Source organism: Dermochelys coriacea, chromosome 4 (assembly GCF_009764565.3).
Source record: "Dermochelys coriacea isolate rDerCor1 chromosome 4, rDerCor1.pri.v4, whole genome shotgun sequence".
NCBI lineage: Eukaryota > Metazoa > Chordata > Testudines > Dermochelyidae > Dermochelys > Dermochelys coriacea.
In genome coordinates this window covers 109,214,339-109,241,562 of record NC_050071.1, presented here as the reverse complement: position 1 = coordinate 109,241,562, position 27,224 = coordinate 109,214,339, and the positions used below count along the sequence as shown (strand labels likewise).

Here is a 27,224-nt window from a genome sequence, read left to right as displayed (position 1 = left end):
GGTGTGCGCGGGCCTGGGCTGGGGAGGGCAGCGAGGGCGTTGGGCCCCAGCCCACGCCCAGGCATGAGGCGCCGGCGGGAGCCCGGCTCCCCGGCACAGGCGGCCCCTGAGCGCCGCGCGGCGGGCTTGGGAGGCGGCGGCGGCCGCGCAGTGACGCGGGAAGGGCGGCCCGGAACTTGGGAAGGCGGGAGAGGCGGGGCGGGGCGGGGCGGAGCTGCCTCTGGTGGGGGCAGCCGCCCGGTGAACCCGGGGTCCCTGCTGGCTGCGCGCTGCCGGGGGGATTTAAGGGGGCCGGAGACCGGCGGCGAGAGGAGGGGGCTTCCGAGCAGGCTGTGCCGCGAGCCCCGCCCCCCCCCCGCCATGCCGGCTTTCCGGCAGGTCGGGGAGAAGCAGCTTCCCCAGGAAATCAGCTTCATGGCCTGGTCTCCCAAGAGGGATCTCATCGCCCTTGCCAACAAAGTGGGGGAGGTAAGGCGGGGCCGGGGGTAACGGGGAGCAGCTGGAGGGCCCGGCTGGGCGAGCTGGACATGGTGGGCAGAGAAACCGCCTCGTGAGACAGGGCTGTTGTGCTCTCTCCTGCTGGCGGGGAGCGGGGTTCCCTGGCTGACAGTCCGTCTTCGCTCGCAGCGAGCGGCCTGCTGCCTGCCCCCTCCACGAGCAGGCCCCTTAGGGGTCCCCACCCAGGATCCAGTCCAGTGCCCTGCCTCTGGCAGGGCCCCGAACCCGGTCCTCCCTTTTGGAAAGAACTCGAGTCCTCACCTTGGCAGCTGGGCAGGGCTGCGCCAGGGGGGCTAGCATTGGTTACCCTCGGTGGCCATTACTGGCATACCCCGAACGTGCCTCCTCGTTCCAGCCACATGAATAGTGGTGCTTGGCTGTCTCCAGCCTTAGCGTGGCATGTGACTGTATGAGCGTTTTGTTTTGTTTTAAACCCTTCACGTGAGAATGACTTGGTAAGTGCCCCGGGTTTCCTCTCTTGGCAGTTCCAAGGCATTTTGTTAGCTGTACGGCTCCTTCAGCCAAGAACGGTGGTTCCTTCATGCTGGCTGCATGACCCGGTTGCCAACATCAGTGCAGGAGAGACCCAGGTTTACAGGAGCTGCTTGATGTGTTGCCAGGCAGCATTTGGTGGAGCAGTGGCGTGAAGAATCTGGCACAATGCCTGAACACGCTGTATCTGAATCTATCTCAAATGTTCAGTCTCTGACTTTGGGAGGCACCCTGTTTTTCTGAAGTGTGTTTAAAAATTGCTTGCTGATTTTCTTCCTGTCTTATGTTCTCTCACAATCCTGATGTTCTTCAGATGTGTTCTGGAAAAGGGGTATCGTTTAAATGTTTATCCCGTCACCACAAGATTCTGTTCTCATCTTCAAAATGTTCAGGTTAAGATCCCTGGGAGTAAAGAGCAATAGATGCTGGTGGGGATGGAGTGGGTATATTGTCTCTCTGTGTTTTTTGCTACATATGTGGTCTTTTGTCCACAGTATAATAGTTTTAGTATATACTTTGTGATAAGAGTGAGGCGAAAATTCTCCTATCCTTTGTTAAAAAAATAGAATCTAAGTAAAGGGTAATTCCCAGTTGAATACCTGTTTTTTTGTGTGTCCCAGCAGAGTGCATGTTTTTGTGTGTGATTTAACAAGTGTTTGAAAATTAATTTATATTTAAAATAATTTTAAAACCAATAGAAGCATCGAAAACTGGTTAGTGGTGCAGAGGCAGACTGTATGTCCTGGAACATCATGTTGTAGATCTCAGTTTATTTCTTGAGGTCATGTAATTCAGAGCTTCCCTTGCCAGTTTGCCACATATTGCTTCTGATCTTATGGCAGTGCTATCCACTGATGACAGAGTAGGGGGGTTGCTTCTGTCAGAGAGCGTTGGTTTTTTAATGTCTTTTTCTGGTCTCTCAGTTCCTGTTTTCCTTGTTTCCCTCTCTCCCACCCCAGCACATTCTTTTTGCTGTCTACACCAGTGGTTTTCAACCTGTGGTCCACAGACCCATGGGGGGTCTGCATACTATCCCTAAGATTTCCAAAAGGGTCTGCACCTTCAGTTGAAATTTTTTAGGGTGTCCGCAAATGAAAAAAGATTAAAAAACATTGCTCTGCACTTTGGTCTCCTCATGATGAATTTGGCTATGCATGGGAAGATCAACTGCAATGCTTCCACAATACAGTTACTATCTGTGGTGGGAAGAAAAGGAGTACTTGTGGCACCTTAGAGACTAACAAATTTATTTGAGCATAAGCTTTCGTGAGTTACAGCTCACGAAAGCTTATGCTCAAATAAATTTGTTAGTCTCTAAGGTGCCACAAGTACTCCTTTTCTTTTTGTGAATACAGACTAACACGGCTGCTACTCTGAAACCTATCTGTGGTGGGGAGGCCTCTCTAAATACCATATTATTCCGATTAGCCAGATTGATTGTAGACTTCAGGTCTTAACCTAAAACCTCTTTTCATTGCTTCAGAGTAGACAGTATTCCCCAGAACTCTGTGTGTGTATGTAGAATGACTGCTTTCTTGATACAAATAGTTCTAGATCTGACTTTCAGGATGTGGGATTTTCTTAAATCTAATAAAAAGGAGTGATTCTTTAGTGGCTGACTTACAAAATATTGTTAAAGGAGAAGATGTTCAAGTTTCCTACATTTAATCTATCTGCTTTTCAGGTTTTACTTCACCGACTTGCAAACTTTCAGCGAGTTTGGAGTTTGCCACCAAATGAAAATACAGGGAAAGAAGTTACAGCCCTTGCTTGGAGACCAGATGGCAAAAGTAATGTTAAATATATGATGTTTTGTGCTGCAATAAAAACGGTGTTGGAAATCAGCAGATACCTTTAGTGAATACAATACCCCCGTCTCAAAAAGAAAATACTCACTACAAAATATTAAGAAAAGGGTAGCTTAATTTTATGTAGCAATACTATTAAAATAATAGTGAAAGTTGCCCCTTTGATGTATGATGTGATGTATAAAGAATGGCCAAATTATAGTGGCACTGAAATAACAGGTGAAATCTAAAATCTGATTGCAATTATGGGAATATTATTCTTCAAATTGCATGGCACAACTTTCAACTCTTAATAGTGCAGAGATGTTCCATGTCAATCATCCATCTGCATATGAATGAGCAGAATCTCCAATTATATTGTAACCTGGCATTCTTTGGGAATGAATTGGTTCAAAAAGATGAATATAGTCATGTAAGTTCTTATGCAAATGTTGCCCAATGAATATTAGTGTCAGTGTTCTAATCAAGTAGGGATGAGTTCTTGTGAGAATCTTAGAATTATGTTACATTGCAGTAAAATATCCTTGATAATTGAACAGTGTGTCTCAAATGTATTTTTGGCACCAAATTTGCTAAAACTTTAGTCCATGCTTAGCTTATGTTTTCTCCCATGAGTAACAGTAAGCTAAGTATGGACTTAGGTTAAACATATGTGTAAGTCTTTGCAGGATCAGGTCATTTGTCAGGTGTGACCCAATATGTCATTTTAAAATAAAAAGGTTGACTTCAAGTGTGCTTTTTAGTAATTAGTAATGTTTTAAAATTAGAAGTGACATTAATGTACTATATATAGAAAAAGATAAAATTGTATATAGTATTTGGATTTAATGTCTGAAGAATAATTACATTTCCTAGCTTGTCATATGTTTGAGTAGCTGAAATGTTTCGGTGTGTTGATTGTTTAACATTATTCTGTTACTTCTCTAGTTCTGGCTTTTGGCCTAGCTGATACCAAGCGTGTTATCCTGTGTGATGTAGAAAAACCTGAAAGTTTACACTCTTTCTCAGTGGATGCTCCTATTACTTACATGCATTGGATGGAAGTAACTGAAGAAAGCAGGTAGCTCTAAAACTTTACATTACATTCCATAAATAATGGAATATAGTAGTTAAGCAAAAACAGCTCAGTCACTTTTCCCACCACTTCATTTAAAAAAATCCCCTTTTCTTGTTTCTAGTGTAGGTTTTTCATACTTTATTGATAACAATGCAGTTCTAGTGCTATAAGTTTTTGATATTTTTGTTTTCTAGTTATACGAACAAGAACACTTTTAATAGTATCTTGTGCATCTATTTATTAATTTATAGTTTATTATAGCTTATTTATTTAGATATATGAACTAGTATTGACTTGCATAATTGCTGCTCAGTTTACGTAACGGTGTTCTACCAAAATCAAATGTATTGCTGTAATCTGCTTCATTGTACCTGGACAATGGAAGGTGATAAATTTAAAATATTATTTTTATCCACATTTTCAATAATTTTAGTGATTTTGTTTATTTTTAATGCATTGATGGAAAACCCAGAGCTATTGGAAGTGCTGTCTTTATTATGTTTGTATCTCAGGACATAAGAGTACCCCCATTGTCTTGCAAGTTGTGTGCCATTAGTCATAAATTGTGCTTCCGTTCACTCTATGACATTTGCACAGATCTGATATGTGCCCTCCATAGTTCCACATGCCATAGGGGAAGTTGGGGGCATCTGCATCCGTTTCTGTGTCCTCACAAACCAGTCTACACTGGTTTTATTAAAAAACCAAGAAATTCCATAAACAAAAATTTTGTTTAAAAGGGATTAAGGTAAAAAGTGTGACATTCTTCCCCTTCCCCATAAACACAAACCCTGAACCAGCAAGGAAATATTAAGCTAGGGGATATCTTTTAACTGTAGACTAATGCCCTCATGGCCTGTCTCCACACTCACCATCTTCATAAGTAATTTCCTGCAGAATATGTTGTGAGTTTCCTTAATCTCTCTTTACAGTAATCTCTCTACATAATTTTAATTGCAACCTCATGCTTCCAGCATAAACATGTAATATGCTGGACACTTAACTTGTGGATATATGTTAACCTGAAATGAGGTTGTAAATAAGGCTTTGCTTTTTAGACTGACCAGTCTTTCTGTTGACTTCGATGGGCTTTGGATCAGACCCATAGACTTATGCTAGGAACTATTTAAAGCTGTTTAGGGCAGGGGAAATTTTTTTTTTTTTTTTTTGGTGTTTGTACATTGTCTAGCACAGTGGGGTTCTGTGCTCCATGATGAGGGCCTCCCCACACTATTGTAATGTAAATAATTAATAATAATGGAAGATTTGGGAAGCAAACCGCTGAACCAGCAAATATAAACTTGTTCTTCGCCTTTCTATGTGGGAAACACTAAGCCAAAAGAAGAGGATATAAAAACAAAAAGAGAACTTCTAGCCATCTAGTATTGATGTGATTGTGTTTTTTAAAAGACTTTACTTAGAAAACAAATGATATGCTTGTGAGATTTGTAACTCTTTGAACATACATGATATGTTAAGTCTAAATTACTACCGGACACTTAATTTTTAAATTTTTTTTTACAATTTTTAAAGTCTGACAGCGAAGGCAAAGAAATTCTTAATCATTTCTTTTTTTTTCCAGTGTTCTCACTTCATTTTATAATGCTGAGGATGAGTCAAATCTTCTCCTGCCTAAATTACCTGCATTGCCCAAAAAGTAGGTGTAAAATTAAAAAGTCTAAATATCTTAATTAGTCATTTGGTGTCATTTTATGGGTTCTTTATGTTTAAAAGAACACAACTGTTCTGAAGTAAATAAGAAGACATCTTTACTAAAGGCACTTATTTCTCAAACTTTATTTTGACTTCACTTTAGCTACAGTACCACTGCAAAAATTTTCAGGTAAGAATTGATTACTTCATGTCTTCTTATAATGGTGCTTATGATAGCCTATGGGTTACCATAATCATACCATTTTTATATTTTTAGTGAAGAAAAATCAGATGAGATTATGAAGCTCTTGGGTGATGTAAAGTAAGTATTGTTCTTTGAAATCCGTAAAATAACGGCAAGTTTGGATTTAAAATTTAAAATAACTTTTTTTTCTTAATGTTGACCTACAAAAGGGGTGGCAGGAAAGTCTCTTGGCTTTCATAAAGTGTAAAGAAGGATTTAATGGAATCAAGTCTCTCTCTTTTTGCTGGAGGACTTCTTGAAGGAATATAGAACTGAAGTGGGAACTTTATCACCCTTTAATTGAAAGAGAGGGAGAGTTGGTTGAATATTTCAGAGAGCTTTTTTTTTTAAATTGTCTTAATCTTGAGTTAAATACATGTTAAGCAAAACCAAAACGTTCTGTAGTTGGATAAAGAATTCCTTCATCTCTCAGCTGATCATGTTTATGTTTTTTGTGATGTCATAGTTCGGCTAATTCTTCATTCCTCCAAAGAATCCACTAGCAAGAAACCTCCAAAGCCCCTGATGTAGTTTATAAGCATTAAGCATACAAATTCTTGTAAAAACCACCCTTTGTCTCATTGGCAGTATAATTAGAGTCACTTTAAAACTAGCCTATTTAAAATAAATGGAAGTGATGGGTATTCTTTAAAATAATTTCCCCTTCCTTTGTCTCCCCCATTTGCAGCTTGGATAGGTCCTCTTCTTAGATTAGAGAAATGTGCTATCAAACACACCATAAGTGCTTAAAAAATAGCTAACTGCAGCTTCCTTCTTGTCCTCTAATATAATTGGGGAAAAAAAGATCTCTATTGACCTATTTTTGCAGGGAATGGTTTGTTTGTTTGTTTGTTACTTCAGCAGGGCCTGAAACCACTTGGAAATATGGTAAATGCTTATTCAGTTTAAAATTACAGGGTCAGATTCAGCCCTATCATAGATCACCTACCCCAAAGAGTTTACAATACAAATGGACAGACAAAGGATGGGAGAGGAAACATAGGCACAGAAAGCTGAAGTGAGTTGTCCAAGGTTATACAGCAAGTTAGCATTACAGCCAGGAACAAAACGCCAGTCTCTCAGCCCAGTCCAGTGCCCCGTCCACTGGATGGGATTCCCTCTTCTGTTGCAGTTGTCATTGGTGCTTGTTCTCAGGTGCTACGTTTGTTTTCAATTTTCATTGCATTTGAAATTGAGTGGGGAATGCCATTGTGTGACTGCTGGTGACATATTCAGAGTTATATTAGAGTAAAATTAGCTGAATATAAGAGAATATTTAAAAGAGTAAATATGCTGTTGTCTACTCTTTAGAAAGAAGATGGCTAATTAGGGTGTATGTATAAATCAAATTTTCTTTCATCATATATCTAATATATCTATACTAATGGCATTGGTGCTAGTAACTTTTTTGTAGAGCTGTTAATTTCTCTCTTTAAACAATATTTTAATGTATTTTAAATTTTTGTCTTGTTTTAATGTTGACTATATGTTGGTGATAATCTTCACATTACAGACTTTTTGATTACCTATTCTTAGGATTTAATATTTAAAAGTATTCATGTGGAATAGAAATAGCCAACTAGTGATTTACTGATTAGGTTTGTCATAATCCAGTAAAAATTGATTCCCCTGCCCCCCACATTTGGACAACTCACTGAGTAATTTCTGAGTCTTATTTGTTATCAGGCTAAATGCCCTTGTCCTTGGAGGCAGTTCTGGATTCATTGAGGTTTACGCTTATGGAATGTACAAGATTGCTACAGTAACAGGGGTGAGTGTTTTTGTTTTGTTTTTATTTTTAACTTTCTATGTTATTTCTCCTCTTAAAATACACCTTGTTAGTTAAACACAGTTTTTAGTTCATCTTTGGGAGTGTAAAGTATTACAACTTCAACACTTCAGTATTACTATGCTTAAAACCCAAAGAGAGGAATAGTTGTGTGGTTTTTATTTTGTTTTTTAATTAGTATTCCGACTGGAAAACTTCAAATCCTGTATCATTTGAAACAAAGTGCACCTTAATTGATTAAAGAACAGGAGTACTTGTGGCACCTTAGAGACTAACAAATTTATTAGAGCATAAGCTTTCTTGGGCTACAACCCACTTCGTCGGCTGTAGCCCACGAAAGCTTATGCTCAAATAAATTTGTTAGTCTCTAAGGTGCCACAAGTACTCCTGTTCTTTTTGTGGATACAGACTAACATGGTTGCTACTCTGAAACCTTAATTGATTAGTCTTGTTAGTGTTGGTATGGCAACCCCCATTTTTTTCATGGTGTATGTATGTATGTATGTATTTATCTTCCTTCTGTATTTTCTGCTGCATGCATCTGATGAAGTGGGTTTTAGCCCACGAAAGCTTATGCCCAATAAATGTGTTAGTCTCTAAGGTGCCACAAGTACTCCTTGTTCTTTTTGCTGATACAGTCTAACATGGGCACTCTGTAATCTAATACTGATTATCGAAAACAAAACAGTATGCACATATTTTTGTTTCCCCTCAATAGCTGAGGCTTTTGTTTCTCTTTTCAGTTGATACTTAAACAGAAATAGAATGCAGTTTCTGTTTGAAATAAGGGCATGTGTTTAGTTCATCAGTTAATAGATCAGTGTAGTATATATGTACTTGTACCTATTGGGCTATTGAGAAAATGAGATACTTCAACCCCTTTACATTGGACTCTTTCAGGTGGCAGGTTCTTGCCTTGGATTATGTTTTTCTAGTGATTTGAAATCACTATCCGTCATTACAGAGGTGCAAGTTTCCCCAGACAGTGTACCAGAGATTACCTATTTCCAGGTGAGTAAAATGCAGACTGCAAACACACAAATAGTGGTGTTTTCTAAATGTTCTGTTAAAATATTAAAACTATTTATTTTTACTACTCATATCAAACAATTCTAATATGTTGTTCTCATTTCTATTTACATAATGATAAAATATTTTTATTCCCACCTTCTCTAAAGTTCATGTAATATTATTTAGTTTTTTTGGATTCTCCATTTTGATTCAAATTGTTGTAATATGTGATTGACAGTGATGAAGCTCTGAAGTGTTTGCATTTTTCTGAACAGTAGCTGTATTCTAAAGGCTTTTTATGTACTGTCTCCTTTCTGCCAAACTAACAAGTAAATAATTTCATTATTCCCTATTATAGTAGGGAATATATTTTAATATTCCCTATTTTAGTGACTGTGGTTTTTGCCTTAATGAACATGATCCAGTCTATTGTTACAGAAAATAAAGAGACCATCCATCTGATTATAACTGTTGCTTACCTTGCATATTACAGCTGGACACCAGTCTGCTATCAGTTTATTTACCTGAGGTAACTCGAATGGCCAGGAAATTTACTCATATTTCAACTCTCCTACAGGTACGTTTTTGTTATGACTTTTTTTTAATTCCACAGTTATTACAGGCATTGGATTTTGTAACCCTATTAGTATAAAACACTTGCTTACTTAGGGATTTAGGTTGATTTTTTTAGTTGATATAGAGCACCGCTTTAGAAATGTAAAGATAAGATTCCTATGAGAACATATGTATGTTTAGTCTGAATTTTAAAAAAGTCACTGCACTAACTTCTTTTTGCATTGCAGTATATAAAGTTGTCATTGACATGTATGTGTGAAGCATGGGAAGAAATATTGATGCAGATGGACTCGCGTCTAACCAAATTCGTACAGGTATTGTGGTATAAGCAATTATTTGGGGAATGCAGAGAATGAATAGCTTTCTTATTTTTCTCCCTCCTCCTTGTAACAACTTTTTATGTACTTGAAAACTGTTATCATGTCTCCTCTCAGTCTTCTCTTTTTCCAGACTAAACAAACCCAATTGTTTTCAGTCTTCCCTCATAGGTCATGTTTTCTAGACCTTTAATCATATTTGTTGCTCTTCTCTGGACTTTCTCCAATTTGTCTCAAAGTAGCAGCCGTGTTAGTCTATATCCGCAAAAGGTGCCACAAATACTCCTGTTCTTTCTCCAATTTGTCTATATCTTGTGTAATGAACAGCTATCACAGGATAATGGTCTCTGTAAATTCAGAGGCAAGCTGGAGTCCATTAGTAATTAATGTCTGTCAAGTGCTTTGAAGTTGAAAAAGCATTGTTTGAGGGTTCAGTAGTTTTATCCTGTGACTTTCTAGTCCATTGATGATGATATACCAATTGACTGTTGTCAATCTCATTATTTTAATGGATTCATGTTCATGCAGTAGTGATGGTTGATCACTAATATAATTATTGACTGATTGCCTTCTTATTAGATTTGTGTTTTCTAACCCACTGAATAGACTTCTGTTAGTGATTGACCAGCCTGTCCATGAAAGTGTACAACTTAAGCAGTTTACACTCTTAATTTGTGAGTGGCTAACGTTGAATTTCTTTATTATAAGCAAATAATTTCCTAGCACAGATTCCAATTATAACTATTGAACTGGAGCACCTGCAGCTCGGTTCATCTCACTGGCTCTATGTCAAGTAGGAAAAAGTATAGTACAATATGTATAAGGGAGCTACCAATGAGATGCTGTTGGAGTGGCATAAATTTTGTAATACTTGCTAGTATTTAACAAACAAATTTAAAAGATTGTTTGGTAACATGCATTCTGAATTAATAAAAATAATGTTCAAAACTCTTATCACTAATGGAATAAATGTGAAAGTAGTGAATATTTTTTCCTATTTTAATCATTGAGTTTTCAGTGATCAAGAATGCATTTTCAGTGTTCAATGATGTATTTTGTTTCTCTGTATTTTAAATTAGGTGTTTGCAATTCTAATGTTGTAAATTGGTAATTAAATAAAAATCAGTTTATTTCAGTAATTTTTGATTAACAGGAAAAGAACACAACCACTTCTGTACAGGATGAGTTTATGCAGCTGCTGTTGTGGGGCAAAGCAAGGTAGTTGCTGCTTGGGTTTTTATATTCCAGTTTCAATTTGTAAATACATATTCAAATTAAAGAAAGAACACTTATTTTAATTTTTATCACTTAGCCTTGAACTTCAAGCACTTTTAATGAACCAGCTAACAGTAAAGGTATGGTAATGTTTACTGTCTTTAAATCGTCTATTTCAGTATCTTTCATAAGTGTTGTATTAATATACTGTAATGAAGCATGTCTCTTTTTTTTCTATCAGGGTTTAAAAAAGCTTGGTCAGTCCATAGAGTCTTCCTACTCCAGTATACAAAAATTAGTCATAAGTCACTTGCAGAGGTAAGTCATATAACACCTAATGAATTACAGAGATAAATTTATTAGTAAACATTCGTTTAAAAGAAACTGAGCCCAACAAAAACATAACCACTTCTTGTCATGATCATGCAGAGTTTAGTCTGTTATTATTTTGTGACATCAGAAGACTATAAAATGTAATTTGAATATTAACTCTTTTTTTCTCCCTAAAATACTGTAAGGGAAGAAATACTTGATTTATTTAACTGATTAGAGCTAGAAAAGTCTAACACTGTACAGGAAATGTGCTGTAGCTAATATTTAGGGGCTTGGGACTGTGATTCCCTGAAATATATCATTATCCCCATTTTACAGAGAGCAAACGTTCTGTCCAAAATTATCTACTTTTTTTGAAAGAACTTTACAAAGTAGGGATGAGAAAGTGCTGTATAAGAGTAAGATATTATGTATAAAATATTTGTCAGTTAAACAATGAGTCTCCACTTGATTAAGAAATTATGCTTTTCTATAATAGTGGCTCTGAGGCATTGTTGTACCATTTGAGTGAACTGAAAGGAATGGCATCATGGAAACAAAAATATGAGTCTCTTGGACTAGACGCAGCAGGAATTGAAGGTACAGTAATTGGCTCACTACTCGTCACACTGATGTTCGTTGTGAAAACTAAAAATGGTTGCTCTCTTTGCAGATGCTATTACTGCTGTGGGCTCCTTCATCTTGAAAGCAAACGAGCTGCTTCAGTAAGTATTTATTTGGAGAGTTGCAACACAATTTTATTTTCAATAGGGCTGTCGATTAATTGCAGTTAACTCATGCGATTAACTCAAAAAAAATTAATCGTGATTTAAAAAATTAATCGGGATTAATCGCACTGTTAAACAATTGAAATTTATTACATATTTTGGATGTTTATCTACATTTTCAAATATATTTATTTCTATTACAAAACACAATACAACGTGTAGAGTGCTAACTTTATATTATTTTTCCTTACAAATATTTGCACTGTAAAAATGATAAACAAAGGAAATAGTATTTTTCAATTCACCTCATACAAGTACTGTAGTGCAATCTCTTTATCATGAAAGTTGAACTTACAAATGTAGAATTAAGTCCAAAAAAATAACTGCATTCAAAAACAAACCAATGTAAAACTTTAGAGCCTACAAGTCCACTCAGTCCTACTTCTTGTTCGGCCAATCTCTAAGACAAACAAGATTGTTTACATTTTATGGGAGATACTGCTGTCTGCTTCTTATTTAAAATGTCACTTTGTACTTAATTCTACATTTGTAAGTTCAACTTTCATGATAAAGAGATTGCACTACGTCAGTGCTACTCAAAGTGGTGGTCTGCGGACCGGTGCCGGTCCGTGAGCCATCGGCTGCTGGTCTGTGCGCACATCGGGAAAAAAATTGCTGGTCCCCCCCACATCAGATAGCTTGAGAAGCATTGCACTACAATACTTGTATGAGGTGAATTGAAAAATACTATTTCTTTTGTTTATCATTTTTACAGTACAAATATTTGTAATAAAAAATCATAATATAAAGTGAGCACCATACACTTTGTATTCTGTGTTGTAATTGAAATAAATATATTTGAAAATGTAGAAAACATCCAAAAATATTTAAATAAAATGGTATTCTGTTATTGCTTAACAGCGCAATTCATTGTTTTAATTGCGTGACAGCCCTAATTTTCAAATATAAAAATGTAACGTATAGCTGAAATGAACGTTTGAAAATTTTTCTATGTCATTTTATGTATTAGAATAATCTCCTGGAGTAACTGTTCTATGACCTCCTCCTTTATTTAAAACATAACTGAAATGATCAAGTGAGATATTGGAGTGATGAGTAGGGCAACCAAAATTGATCTTAGGAAAAGAAGAAGTATAACTGGTATAATAAAGGCATTTTATTCTACATTGTGAGTACCAATTTTGTAGACGCTGGGGTCTTTTGGGAAACATAGCATGTAATTGGAGACTCTATCATAATGCACAGGCACATGCACATAATGCACGTGCACTTGACTTTGCAACCTTAATAATGGTTAACATTAATCTTTTAACTGAGCTAAATTTGTGGGTAATATAAAATTTTTGATATTGTTTAGTCCACAGTTCATATTTCAACAAAATTAGTTCTCTTAATGAGTAATTTCCAATGACTAGAGCAGTTTTAAACTTAAGTATTTAGTCACTATCTTAATTTTCTTTTCACATAGTTTATGTATGTGCAATTTCCTAGGTTATTAGAAAAGTAAACTGCAAAAAAAAATAGAAATTCCATTAGGTGGCATCATCTTGATACTCACATGGGTCATCAGCAGAGTTGGAACCTTTAGATCCTCTGCCATTTGAGGTAATGGAGTAACAGCAGTAGTAAGCTGTTACCCTCTGTATGGACCAGCACTACAAGAAGATGAGACACACATTTTGCCAATGGGCTTCACAGATATTTACTGATGAGAGGAATGGTGAAACTTAGGAATTCTGAGCTCCATTCCAAGCTCTGGAGGGTAGTGTTGTCTAATGGTTAGACACTTCTGTCTGTTCTCCCAGCTGTGATCCCTTCTGCCCCATCCCCTCCAACCTGTCTCAGTCCTTTCTCTCCCCTACCCTGTCTCCTTGTCCCAGTACCTTTCTCTTCACTTACCCAATCACCACCACTCAGACTTCTCATCCTAGTCCATCTCCTTGCCCAGCCAATTCTAGTCTCCCCCTCTGGGCTTGCTTTTGGAATTCCATTCTTCCACCGACTACCAGTTTCTCCACTTCCCCACACCTAGTGCCAGTCTCCTTTCCCAGCCAGTACCTCTCTACCTCACCCTAGCCCCTTGTTCAACCTCTCTCCCACTTTCTGCCCTCCAACTGGGTCCCAGTCTGTCTTCCGAGACTCCTTGTCTAATTTCAGTCTCCTGCCCCCCATTCTGTCCCTGCCTCCCCACCCAACCAGTCTCAGTTTTTCCCCACCTCCAAGTCCCAGTTTCTCTCCCCTCTGGACCTAGTCTCACCAAACTCCTTGTCCTAATCTACTCCTTTCCCTCTCTCCTGTCTGGCTTTTATCCCCTCTACATTTTACTCCTGCAGGCATTCTGCGCCAAAAAATTAAAAATTCTGTACACAATATTTTTAAATTGACAAATAAAACTTGCAGAATTTTGCACAATAAATAAATGTGGAGGCTCCAGCATGGCAGTGGGAAGCACAGTCCACTGGCTGCATAGAGGTGGGAGATCACCCTGCAGCCTCCCCCTGCCCCCTCCTTGGACACTGATTTGGCAGTGAGGCTGCACCCAACCCTGACACAATGCAAGGGCTGGGCCTGCCCCCAGAAACACCCCAGGGCTCTGCTCCTCCATGTCAGGCACACTAAGGTAGGGGGCAGGCAGGCTCAACCAAGTTTGGAGAGGCTTACTGTGGGGGGGGGGTCCAGGTGTGGGGTGAGAGGGTTCTTTATGAGACAATCTGGATGCAGACAGCTTATTGTCGGGGTCCAGGTATAGGGGGATCTGGATGCACAGAGGCTCATTGTGGGGTGGGTTCCAGGAGCAGGAAAAGTGGGACTCTGCAGGGGGTTCCAGGTGAATGTGGTTGGGGCTCAGGGGGAGGGTTCTGGGTAGGCTTGATGGGGGGGGTCTGAGTATGGGGAGGTCCAGATGCAGGGGGTTGGGTGGATGGGGGAGCAGCTTCTCATACAGTGACCCCTCCCCTCCCCCAGCTGAAGAGTGATGGGGGTAGGAATCAAGGGAGGATGCTGAGCTTCCTGCAGCTGGGGGAGGTTTCTGGAGGTGGGTCTGGCCCAGCCCAGCCCAGCCGCTCCTTGCAGGGGAAGAGGAAGTTCCGTCCTCCCTCTGCCTCCAGCTCAGCTAGGACTAGCAGCTGATCCCAGCTCAGGGTAGGAGCCACCAGCTGGGGTGTCCCCAGCCCTGTGGTGATTTACCTCTCCACTGGCTGCTCTGAATACCTGAAACGATATATCTGCACTGCTAAGGAGGGGTGAGTGACCATTCTTGCAGCTTCCCTTCTCTTCCCTGTCAGAAAGTAATTTTTCTGCAGGGAAGCAAAGGACTTTGTGGTGGATGTGAATTCTGCGTGCGCACACACTGGGGCGCAGAATTCCCCCAGGAGTAGTATTTGAATCAAATGGCTTCCTGCTCCTCCAGTAGATGTTAGTAGTGGGATTATTGAGAGCACAGGAGAGAGACTTCCCTGCTCTCAGTTCCAGTGCCTGGCTCAGAGAGCAGCTGGGAACAGCAATTACAAGAAAACTCTAACTTCACCGCTATAGCCCTGGACTGGAGGGAGCATGCTCCACAGCTCTGTGGGGATGGTACATGCACCGTCCTGTCATCTATAGGAGCTTTTTGGGGATGGAGCATGCTCAGTGAGGATGGAATCTACAGAGATTTTAGCTGTTAGGGTCTAGCAAGTCTGTACTGAGCATTTGTGAGCCATGATTTCCCCCCTGCCCCCCCCCCAGGCTTATAATTTGGCAAAATACTGGATGAATTCTCATGCAGACAGCAAAAGGCATACCCCCTGATACAAGTTTCTGCCCTCCTTCCAAATTTAAGTCCCTACTCCAAAACATGAGGGTGCTACAATGTATCAAAGAAAAGGTCACCAGAATCTTTTAACTGGGAAACATATTTTTCACTAGCCTTGTTCTCCAAAATGACTGAACCAGTTTGACTGAAATTTTCCAAAACAATTCAGCCTGAGGCAGACATCTAGCATGGGAAAGTTCAGCTCAAAGAGTTAAAGTTTGGCAAAGTTATAAACAACCAAAAGTAGTCTTGTAATGGGAAGTGCAAGGCCAACTTAACAAAAAGGCATTGCTGCCATCCCCACCTATGATAAAGTTAGAACTTCTGCATAAACTTGCAGCTTGTGACCTTTGTTTACATCAAGTCTTTTACCAATTTTCATTTTCTTTTTTTATACAGAGTTATAGACAGTAGTATGAAAAACTTCAAAGCATTTTTCCGATGGTTGTATGTGGGTAAGCTTAATTATATCCTAAGTATTTCATATCTCCTTTATATTTTAATTATTTGCTTTGGAATTGTCATAGAATATTAGAATTAGTGTAATAATATTTGCCTATGGGTTAATCTGTGGAATTGACTTCTAAGAAATGTAGTTTGATAAGCTCCTTGTTAGCTTTTTAAAAAAGAAATTAAATGATGAAAAGAGCCAGTATTGTATTTAAATACTGAAATGTTGGCAAAAAATAGATTGACTGACTAAATCCAGTTGTGGCGCTGGTGTTATGACTTGCTATTTATTGCCATCCTGGAAATTCATACAAGTTAAAGTGACTTTTTTCCTTTATATAGGTGATGGGGGCGGGGGGGAATCTTTGGCTATGGTTTAGCTCCGGTATATTAACAGTGGCAGCTCTTGGCCAGTCTAAATGAAGAGCAGTCACTTAATTGAGGAATCATTCTCTCCCTTCATTTCAAAACCTATATTAATACTGAATCATACTAATAAATAAAACCTAAGAATCTTGTCCCCTGTGCTAGTCAATATTGCATCTAAAGAGTAAACTTTCCTGCTCTGTCATCTGTGTCTTAATATTTTACCGTAGGAAAATTTTAAGTGTATTGGAAAAATAGCATTTTCGCTGTTCTTATTTCCCCCCAGCCATGCTGAGGATGTCAGAAGATCATGTTCTTCCAGAGCTGAACAAGGTAGTAGTAACTTCTTCCTAGTAGATGCTTTTTATAATATTGCAATGTTAAATCTAATTCTGAAGGTAGCCAGTGGTTTGGTGCAGTTAGAAACAAAAACCAACCTTTTAAGGTTGTTTCTTTGAAGTAAATTGCATTTAAAGAATAATGCTGTCCTGCTAGCCCTTTGGGATAGTTAGGGCATGAAATGCCCTCAGTTGCACATTATCAGCTGTAATGTGGTCAGTCTTATATCTATTAGTCTTCTGAAAAAATTCTCACTTTTTACTTTGAAATTGAGTAAACTATATGTTGACCATTTTAGTGAGTAGGCTGTATAGTGGATCTTTTCACCTCTTGAAGAAGGCTTACTCTCTGCTCCTCCCTCCAGTGGGCACCTTGGCCCTGACTGGGGTGTCTACTTCCACCCCCCTGTCAGCATTGCTTCTGTTTCTTTGGGTCTAAGTTAATATCACTGCTGTTGCATGATCTTCTCTGAAGCAATCCTTTAGACACTATATGAAAGCAGTTGCTGCCCATCTAAACTTTTACTAATGTGAAGCTTTGTGTTTGATTTCACTTTGTTCTGAAGAAAATTGTTGCTTCCCAGTATTCTTCACTAGCAAAATTGCTCCTTTGCTGCTATTAAGGTGTATTGTATACAATCATAGAAATAGGGCTGGAAGGGACCTTGAGAGATCATCTAGTCCAGCCTCCTTCGCTGAGGCAGGAGAAGTGTATATCCAGGTCATCCCTGACAGGTGTTTGTCTAATCTGTTTTTAAAAATCTCCACTTGTGAGGATTCCACAACCTCCCTTGGAAGCCTGTTCAAGTGCTTAACTATACTTATAATTTAAATGTTTTCCTAATATATCTAACCTAAGTCCCCCTTGCTGCAGATTAAGCCCATTATTTCTTTTCCTACCTTCAGTACACATGGAGAACAATTGATCACCATCCTCTTTGTGATAGCCTTAACATATGTGAAGCTGTTACAAGCTTCACCCCTCAGTCTTCTTTTCTCAAAACTAAATGCGTCCAATTTTTTTAACCTTTCCTCATAGGTGATTGTTTCGAAACCTTTTTATCGTTTTTTAGCTTTCATCTGAACTCTCTTCAGTTTCTTCACATCTTTCTTAAAGAGTGGTGCCAGGAACTGGACACTGTACGCCAACTGAGACCTCACCAGTGCCGAGTAGAGTAGGATAATTACCTCCTGTGTATTACATACGGCATTACATTCAGTTAATATACCATATAATATTTGCCTTTTTAGCAAGGACATCACATTGTTGACTTATTCAATCTGTGATCCAGTATAATACGCAGATCCTTTTCAGCAGTGCTATTGCACAACTACAAAATGAGGAATTACTGGTTGGGCATTTGATTTTTCCTTCCTAAGTCTAATACTTTGCATTTGTCTTTATTAAATTTCATCTTATTGATTTCAGATAAATTCTCTTAATTAATCAGTGTTTTGAATTCTAATCCTGTCCTCTGAAGTGCTTGCAGTCCCTCCAAGCTTAGTGTCATTTGCAAATTCTATAAGCATACTCCATTATTTAAAAGAAAAGGAGTACTTGTGGCACCTTAGAGACTAACAAATTAAAGTATCAGACCCAGACAGATCAGTATGGTACCCCACTAAATATGTCTCCCCATTAGATAGCAGACCATTAATAACTGCTCTTTGATTAGTCTTTCAAACAGTTATACGCCCCCCCCCCCCCCCTTACAGTAATTTCATCTGGACCACATTTTTCTGGTTTGTTTATGAGAATGTCATGTGGGACTGTGTCCAAAGCCTTACTAAAATCAAAGAAGGAAATTAGGTTGGTTTGGCTTGATTTGTTCTTGAATGCTATAACTTATTACCCTGTTATCCTCTAGGTGCTTACAAATTGACTGTTTTTTAATAATTTTGTTCAAGTATATTTCCAGATATTGAAGTTAGGCTGACTGGTCTGTAATTCCCCAGGTTCTCTTTGTTCCCCTTTAGACAATGATATGTTTGCCCTTCGTCAGTTCTCTGGGACATTACCCATATTCCATGAGTTCTCAAATATAATTGAGACTGGTTCTGTGATTTTTTTTTTTTTTTTCCAACTAGTTTAAGTACCCGAGGGTGCATTTCATCAGGCCCTGCTGACTTGAATACATCTAACTTATCTAAATAGTCTTTGTTCTTTCCTTATTTTGGCTTGTGTTCTTTTCTCCTGGCTTAATATTATTTGTGTTAGGTATCTGGTCATCGTTTACCTTTTTAGTGAAGACTGAAGCAACATTTGCATTAAACACCTCAGTCTTCTTGATAATGTCCATTATTAGCTATCCTTCCCCACTACGTAGAGGACATAAACTTTCCTTCCTCTTCCTCCTAATGTACATATAGAACCTCTCTGGATTACCTTTTATGTCCCTCACAAGGTACAACTCATTTTGTCCTTACATATTTGTGCTGGTTTTTTTTTACTTAGCAATTTTTCCATGTTTCCACTTTTTGTAGGATTCCTTTTTGATTTATAGGTCATTAAAGAGCTCTCGGGGAGCCATATTGGCTTCTTACTATTCTTTGTATCTTTTTCCTTCTCATCAGGATAGTTTGCTGTTGCACCTTTAATATAGTCCCTTTGAGACAACTTCCAGCTCTCCTGAACTTCTTTTTCCCTCTGATTTTTCTTCTTATAGGACCTTATCTGCCAGATCTCCAAGTTTGTTAATATCTGTGTTTTTGAAGTCAATTTTTTTCTTATTCTGCTGCTCTCTCCTTCCTTTTCTTAGAATCATGAAATCATCATTTCATGATCACTTTCACGCAAAGTGCCTTCAGGTTCTCAACCAATTCCTCCTGGTTAGTCAGAATCAGGTCTAAAAGGGCTCGTTACTTCCTCCACTTACTGAAAGAAAAAGTTGTCCCCAGTACATTCCAAGAACTTATTGGACACTTGGATTTTTCTTATTACTTGTCCAACAGATGCCTGAGTAGTTGAAATCCCCTATTACAATGATGTCTTATGTTTGGATATTTCTGTGTTTTTGTTTTTCTAGAAATTCCTCATCCACCACCACTTCCTTATTTGTTGGTCTGTAATAATTACTGTAATGACATTGCCTCTGTTCTTTCCCCCCCTTTTATCTTTACCCAGAGGCTTTCAATTGGTCTGCCTCTCTCGTCCTTCTGGACCTTCATAACAAGTGTGTGTTCTTGATGTACAATGCAACATCTCCCTTGTTCCTCTGTGTGCCCTGCCTGAGTAAGCTATGCCCCTGTATGCCAATGTGGTAGTTAAGAGATTCATCCCACCAAGTCTCTGTGATGCCAATTAAGTACTTTAGTTTATGGACTAATACTTTCAGTTCTTCCTGTTTATTCCCAATACTCTTTGCATTTGTGTATAGACACCTGAAATGGTAAGCAACGTCCCCCACTTTGCCCTCTTGTTGTTCTTATGACCTTCTTGTAATTTTCCATTTCTCTCTCCCAACGTTTAGCTCTCTGTTAAGGTCACCTTTTTTTTTTTTTTTTATAATATATATATGTATGTGTATATATATATATATATATATATATATATATATATGTATGTATATATATATATATGTATGTATATATATATATATATATATCTATCTACCTGTAGGCTTTTGTCACCTGCCTCCTTGGAACCTATTACATTCTATATTTGTTTGAATTACGGTTATTTTATAGTCTTTCCCCTTTTTATTTCCATTAGATGACTCAAAAAGATATCACATTTGTTGCTGATTTTCTTACTGAACACTTCAATGAGGTAAGGTACTTCAGTTTACTGAGTGCTTTTATGCATGCACCCTAATTCTGTCTTGCTTCAGACAACTGAACTGGAAAGACTGGTTAAACTAAATTGTTTTTTGTTTTTTTTTTTTTTTAAAGTGTCTCACTATGAAAAATCATCTAATTTCCCTTGTCTTAAGTACTGTCAAGTCAGTATTTTGTGTTTAAAATTTGTTTTATATTTGGTTCAGGCACCAGAGCTCTACAATCGTAAAGGAAAATACTTCAATGTAGAGAGAGTTGGTCAGGTAAAGTATCAAGCTGTATATTGAGATAAGAGAGACAAGGTATATGGACAAGCACCAGCTTGGGAAAGAGGGATAGGGGAGCAAGGGCTAGAGTATTAAGATAATGTAGTTACTAAAGAGAACTCCTTCTAACTCCCTTCCTGCTGCTCAACACACACACACAGGTGTTAAGAGTGGAGGATACTATTTTATCTCCCTGATTATTAGGGAAAGGTTAATTAAACAGAAAATTAATTGGATTAATATCTTATAAATTATTTCCTTCATTTGTGGGGTATATTTTTTTTTTTTAAAAAAGTGGAACATGGTTGAAACTAATGTTGATGGAATGAAATTGAAATCTGTTTGCTTGATGTCCTTCAAATCGTGGGGCACTATTATTAGAATCTAAAATTACATTTTCAAAGAGAAATGGTTTATAACTATCTCTGATAAGAAGTTCCACAGCATTTTGGGTAACCTGTTATTATCTGATTTAGAATGGACAATAAAACATTTTCTAAAGATGTGGGAAGAAGGCCCAAAAACTGGGTTGTTTTTTTTTTTTTTTTTTTAAAGGCCAATTAAGTGAAGATATTGTAACACATATTCCTCCCACACAGTCCTTCAGTGAATGTGTCAGAAGTATCTTGTTCTTAAATGTTTACTGCATGGATCTGTCATTTCTTCCAGTACTTGAAAGATGAAGATGACGACCTAGTATCCCCACCTAACACAGAGGGAAACCAGTGGTTTAACTTTCTTCAAAACAGCACACATCTTAAAGGTATTGTGCAATCAAAGATACATGTGCAGATTTGATAATATTAATCATACCTGGGTAGGCATGAGTGCAAGTAGATTATACTGTGTCAGTTGCGAAGAATGTCAATGGTGTAGAAACAAACATGCAGATCTCATTGCCCTATAAAGATGTTTCCATACAGCCTCCTGCTCAATCTAGAATAAGATCACAGTTTTGCAAAGAGTTTTTCCTCGGGCATTATGGAATCTCTCTCCCTTTTATATTCTTCTCTCACTCATATAAATTAGCATCAAGTAGTTGATGCTCATAGTAATTGTTTTTGATTGTCTAGGTGGTCTAAAACTCTTCCATAGCATGGACCAAATTATAACAGAGAGATTATCTTGTAGACCCTTTCTGCCTATTCACAATCATGTAGCATCCTTATGGCAACTTCAGCAATTGTTTATGTGACAAAATATATCTGGAAAGTTATGTAATATAATTTAGGTATCTTTTCATTTGATTTAGTGGCTGGAAATAGCTGACACCATATAACTAGCCAGTTTTCTGCCACCAGCAGAGAACGCTGCACAGTTTGAGAATGATTGTATACACCAGTTTCTTGTTAGTATCACAAGTCAGCAAGTATTAAGGCATTCACTTGCCTTGTTATCTGCATAGAACTGTAAGCTTGAAGGAGCTAGGAACATAATAAATGGTTTTGTGATTGATGCTATATTTCCAGTTTTTGGTAGTTTATATAACCTTCTAACTTAGCATATATTTATTTTTCCAGTAAAATCTTTGTAGTGAAATGAATTAGATATACTTCAAAAGATAATTAGTAACAAATAATCTTAAATGTGTGTACATCAAATGTATCATGTCTTAAAGCAAGGAAATTCAAGCTGAAAATATTTCCATTTTGCCCAGACAGTAGATTCGCTAAGAAGAAAAAAACATTTTTGGTATAACAGGATGCTTCATGACACATGTATTGCTAACTGTTGGCTGGATGCAAGTCCCCTGTTTATACCATTTGAATTAGTTGGTGGGGAAGAGAGCTACAAAGCGCAAACGACTCCAGTTCTGATTTCTATATCCAGATCCACACTTCTGCTAGAATGCAAACTCATTTAACTGTATCTTTACAGAAACTGTATTTTTCACTAAAAACTTAATTATTTGTTTGCAGAAAGTCCACTACTGTTTCCCTATTACCCTCAGAAATCACTGCATTTTGTCAAAAGGCGAATGGAGGGTATTATTGATCAGTGTCTACAAAAACCAGCTGTAAGTCCTGTTTGTTACAAACTGTGTGCATTTTGGGCCAGCAGTTGCTGCTTTTCTTTGATCTTGTCATTTAATTACTCTAAATTGTTTAAAGTGAATTTAGTACTCATTGAAGGTGCCACATTGCATGCCCTAGGGCCTGAAGTTCCCTAATATACAAGGTGTACCACATGGATAAATGTAATGCAGCTTCCCCTTCCAGTGTGTCTTGAGCCTGTCATGGGGCTGAGAAGATGGTTAAATCTCCCTGCCTGTTCAGTTCTTTGCTTCTCACACACACACAACTAGTATCCATTTTTAAATTTAATTCATTTTATTTTCCAAGCAACAGTACAGTCGTTTAAATAAATAATTTTTTAAAAGTGTGTCGAGTGATAAGAGATTTTGTGATAAGGACTTTAATTCAGAAGGAACTGGGCTGAGTCAATCTGTTTCAGGTAGATTGTGATTACTTTAAAAAAGGTGGGGAGGTGTGTGTGTGTGTGTGTGTGTGTGTGTGTAACTGAATAATTTTTTCTGCATTTTGGAATATTTTCATGGTGTGTTTCAGGATGTGATTGGAAAATCAGTACATCAAGCCGTTTGTATGCCTCTATACAAAGGATCTAAAAGGTACATATTTTTTTCTACATTATGTGTAGTGTTAATGAGCATAGAATTACTGTAATTGTTACCTTCTGACTTTTTTTGGTTTTCTGTTTTAGTGAGGACTCTACCCCTCGATTATTTAAATTACCCTTTATGTAAGTATTCTGCTTCTACTGGTACTTACTGGTATTTCATTTACCATGTTTTATGCTTTGGTCTAACTTTTTTGTTTTGTTTTGTATTTTAGGTGGAATGACAAATCCTCCAACTTACATTATGTTCTCTTCACGATGTTAGAAAGTTCTCTTTCTAAAATTTACATTTTGAGGCGGCACACAGATGTTTCCAGGTAAGAAATTGATTGGAAATGAAAAAGTATGCTCTTGGGGCCTGATTTTTCAGCCAGATGTATCTAGATCCTTTTCCAGGCTTAGGACCTTGCTCTTCATTGCTGGATTGAGTTATTTTACTCTTCTGTGATTGTATGCTTTATTCAAAAGGAAATGTGTCAAGTATTCTCTGCTCCTTCCTTTCAGTGAGCAGTAATGGTAATGTTAAGTGGGTTCTTCATCTTACTTTATAAATATTCACCTTGGTCAACTCCTCAAACCTTGTGATAGACTTTGTATAGTTATTACAAAGCTTATCACAGTCTGTAAAAATGGGAAGATGATCTCAGTGATGTGGACAGTTATACTCTTAATTTCTTAGAGTAATTTCTTTGTGCCAGTGGTTAGTAGCGCCTGATGCCAAGGTCTACAACACAATTCTGTAACTTCAATCCTTTCATCCATATTGTCTTTTGCTTTTCTTCTTCCACAGCCCATTCTTGAGAGTGGAAGCAACATATAGCATGCCTATCTGTTCTCATCCAAATAGGCTCTACAGTCTGTTCCAGTAGTTGGTGTAAATCTTTGGATTCTGGTATTTTGGCATGGAACTTTAAGGACGAGTAACACAGCTAGTTTTCTCCCTCCTTTTAGGTCTGCTGCTAATGGACTACTTGCTGTTGATTTTGGAAACTTCTTGAACAACAGTATAAATGAAAGCTCAGATACAGGGTTAGTATATCTGGGAAACAGGGTCTTTAATAATTTATCAGATTATATTCCTTCAAGGGTTTGCTTATCCTACTTAATATTTTTTTCAGCTGTTTACACTTAGAGTAACTTGCAGGATCAGGGTCTTTGTGGGCAGATCTGGGCACCTGCTTGCATCCTCATAGATCTTCATGAAGTAACTTACAGGATTTTGGGCAGGTGGCTTACTTTGTATTTGAACTCAAGTTCAAGGAAACTGTCAGAATTTGCTAGATGGAAACAAAATTAGTTTAGTTCTGAAAATGCTCTTGCCTAAACATGGAATACTGACACTTGAAAACAGTGACACAAAATAAGATCTTAACAAATAATAATATGCATGAAGTGTGTAATTGTTGGGCATAATTTTCTCAATGCAGTGTCTTTGGGGAATTCTCTTCCCAGGATTTCCCTTTTTTCTGCTCTCCACATCTCAGAAAAGTCATGTCGGGCCAACTTCTCCTTCCAGCAAAGGAGGGCTAGATACGACTGCCTTCAGAGCTAACCAACCAACACCTGTTTCAGCAATACCAAATATTTCCTAGGGGCTTGCTTGCTGTTTTTTAGTGTTCCCATTCCCTGCCTTTTTGTGTGAAGGATCAGATAAACTTTGGCCCTGAACATCTATTGCCATAAAAACCATGGACTGCCAAGCTTTCTATAAGCTTAGGTTCATGACTGCGTATTTTTATGACTTTATGATCAATAGCCCATTACCAGGTTAAGAACACTTCATTTGTGGGCTGAGGCAAAATTCGGGTCTAAAATGTGAAACATAAATAGTGATAACTTACTTAAAGATCTTTCCATATTTATTCATTCAGCTTTTTCATTTACTGTTTGTAAAACTTGATGGAATACAAATAAACACATCTGTTTTGCTATAGCTTCTACAGTTGTGTAGATGCACATTTTTATGATGATGAAACTATAACCGTGGTTCTTAAGGAGAATGCTGAACAAGAAGGCAAAGAGAGAATCTTGGCTCAGTTGCCTTTATCTTCAGTGTACGTTGACGAGGACCAAGAAAGGGAATTCAGCTTGAATTCTAGTAAAAGGTATGAAAACATGACCCCCTGAAAATTAAGAGCCGAAAAGCGGATTATACAAGTATCTGATTTATGTACAGTTATACACTTGTATTTTAAAGAGGGGAAAAAAAACTTTTCTCTTCCTTTACAACTTCCAAATCTAATGTTTGTGCATATTTGAGATTGCATGCTATTTCTTATAATAAAACTTCACATCTCTTTTTTTTTAATAAATGGGAGAGCCAATTTTGAGAATGTCCTGAGGAAGTAGAAACTTTGTCTGCTTCTGGGTAAGAAGATTTGTGCCTCGCCACTCATAGGAGTACTAGAGACTCAGGAACAGGAGTGAATGCACAAGATCTGCAGTTGCACTGAGGGACAGGGTAATAAAAAGTTGAGGGAATATTTCTTCCTCATTCTCCCAGTGGTTGTACCTATGAGTATTATCACTGTCTGTTGAAAAAAACAGAACTAACTTATCTATGGAATGAAAGAGCAGGATCAATGCCTTCCTATACTTAATTATATTGCCATTATGGGTCAGGGTGAGAAGAGAGATTTTCAGTATAATTTAAAGAAAAATATGTTCAGTAACAGAAATCTAGAATATATGCAGTAGGAGAAACAGTGTTTATAAGCCTGTTGCCTGTGGTACAGTAAAATTTTAATTTTGTCATTTTTGTCTGAGGTTGCTCAGGGTAGAGTTGTTGCTCACACACACACACACACACACACACACACACACACATTTCTGTTTTTTACCAAATGTAGGCTGGATGAGCAATCTGATGATATTCCTACACGTACTATCTTTTTGGAGAGTCAATGGAGAGTACTGGAGAATATGAAAGCTCAGTATGTTGCTGTGAATGGCATTCGGAAAGTTTCTTGTGTAGTAAGTATCATGTTTACAGTCTAGCATATAAATCATTAAGGGAAATAGTTTGCTGGTGCAGTGACTGAAGAGATTGATACTCTGCATCAGTTACTCTTAGGGCACTTAATTTGTTTTGTAAAAAAATGTTTTTTATATCCTGTGTTCTACAAGGTTCTTAGAAAGAAAGGAGGAGACAACTTGCATCTCCTCTCCAGAGTCGAAAAAATTATAATAATAGAACTTAAATGTTTGCTTGCCTTCTGTGTAGATAGATTGGAACAGGTTAGTTTAGTCATATTTACCTTATTCTAAATCAGCCGTAGCAATGAAATAGGTTTGTCACTAACTTGTTACTTTACTTCACTCCATTTAAAAGAAAATCAGGGTTTTGGTAAGTGCTGTTTTTAAAGGCATTGGCCAACATTTACAAATAATTTTTTTCTGTTAATTTTATTAATGAAAACTTCTAAATGTTTCCATAGCTAAGTTCGAATCTCCGTCATGTCAGAGTGTTTGAGATGGATGTAGAAGATGATGGAGAGGCAGAGGAAGAGGAGGAGGAGGAGGAAGAAACAACTCAGATTGTGGGTGGTGAACATGAAGAGATGAATCTGTCTGCAGTTAACCACAGTAGTGTGTGTGATGGTTCTGCTGAGCTGGCAGATGAGACAGAAGAACATGAATCAAGCCTGGATTCTTGATCTGATCCTTGATATTTGTGCCTTCACTATAACAAAAAGAAGAGACTAAAAGCTAGCTTCAAACCATTGATACTTTTCTTTGTACTGTACCAAATATTATATTAATATTGTTGTGGATGTTGTAGAATACTACACAGTGCTTCAGACAAAACCATTTCTTTGTTCCAGAGTGTGTTTACTGAATGTTCGTTCTGTTACAATTAGTTTGTAACAAGCACAA

At 37.9% G+C, this 27,224-nt stretch overlaps 1 protein-coding gene across 3 annotated transcripts; it reads left to right on the top strand.

The window, feature by feature from the left end:
• The first annotated feature begins 48 nt into the window (after window positions 1-48).
• ANAPC4 (anaphase promoting complex subunit 4) lies at window positions 49-27,045 on the top strand. Of its 3 annotated transcripts, XM_043514058.1 has the most exons (29): window positions 330-468; window positions 984-1,382; window positions 2,675-2,780; window positions 3,726-3,858; window positions 5,438-5,512; window positions 5,672-5,698; window positions 5,786-5,830; window positions 7,439-7,523; window positions 8,442-8,552; window positions 9,046-9,129; window positions 9,356-9,442; window positions 10,599-10,663; window positions 10,758-10,800; window positions 10,902-10,978; window positions 11,472-11,572; window positions 11,646-11,697; window positions 15,914-15,969; window positions 16,617-16,663; window positions 20,381-20,437; window positions 20,652-20,708; window positions 21,381-21,474; window positions 22,631-22,728; window positions 23,279-23,340; window positions 23,433-23,471; window positions 23,564-23,665; window positions 24,300-24,377; window positions 25,283-25,453; window positions 26,198-26,321; window positions 26,786-27,045. In XM_043514058.1, the coding sequence occupies exons 2-29, from the start codon at window positions 1,293-1,295 to the stop codon at window positions 27,002-27,004; spliced, it is 2,385 nt and encodes a 794-aa protein (XP_043369993.1). In that variant the 5' UTR covers window positions 330-468; window positions 984-1,292; the 3' UTR covers window positions 27,005-27,045. The 3 variants fall into 3 exon arrangements, with proteins under 3 accessions (XP_038255439.2, XP_043369992.1, XP_043369993.1); XM_038399511.2 differs by lacking the exon at window positions 984-1,382 and having other exon boundaries at window positions 49-468; XM_043514057.1 differs by lacking the exons at window positions 984-1,382; window positions 8,442-8,552; window positions 9,046-9,129; window positions 9,356-9,442 and having other exon boundaries at window positions 49-468.
• Window positions 27,046-27,224: the final 179 nt, after the last annotated feature.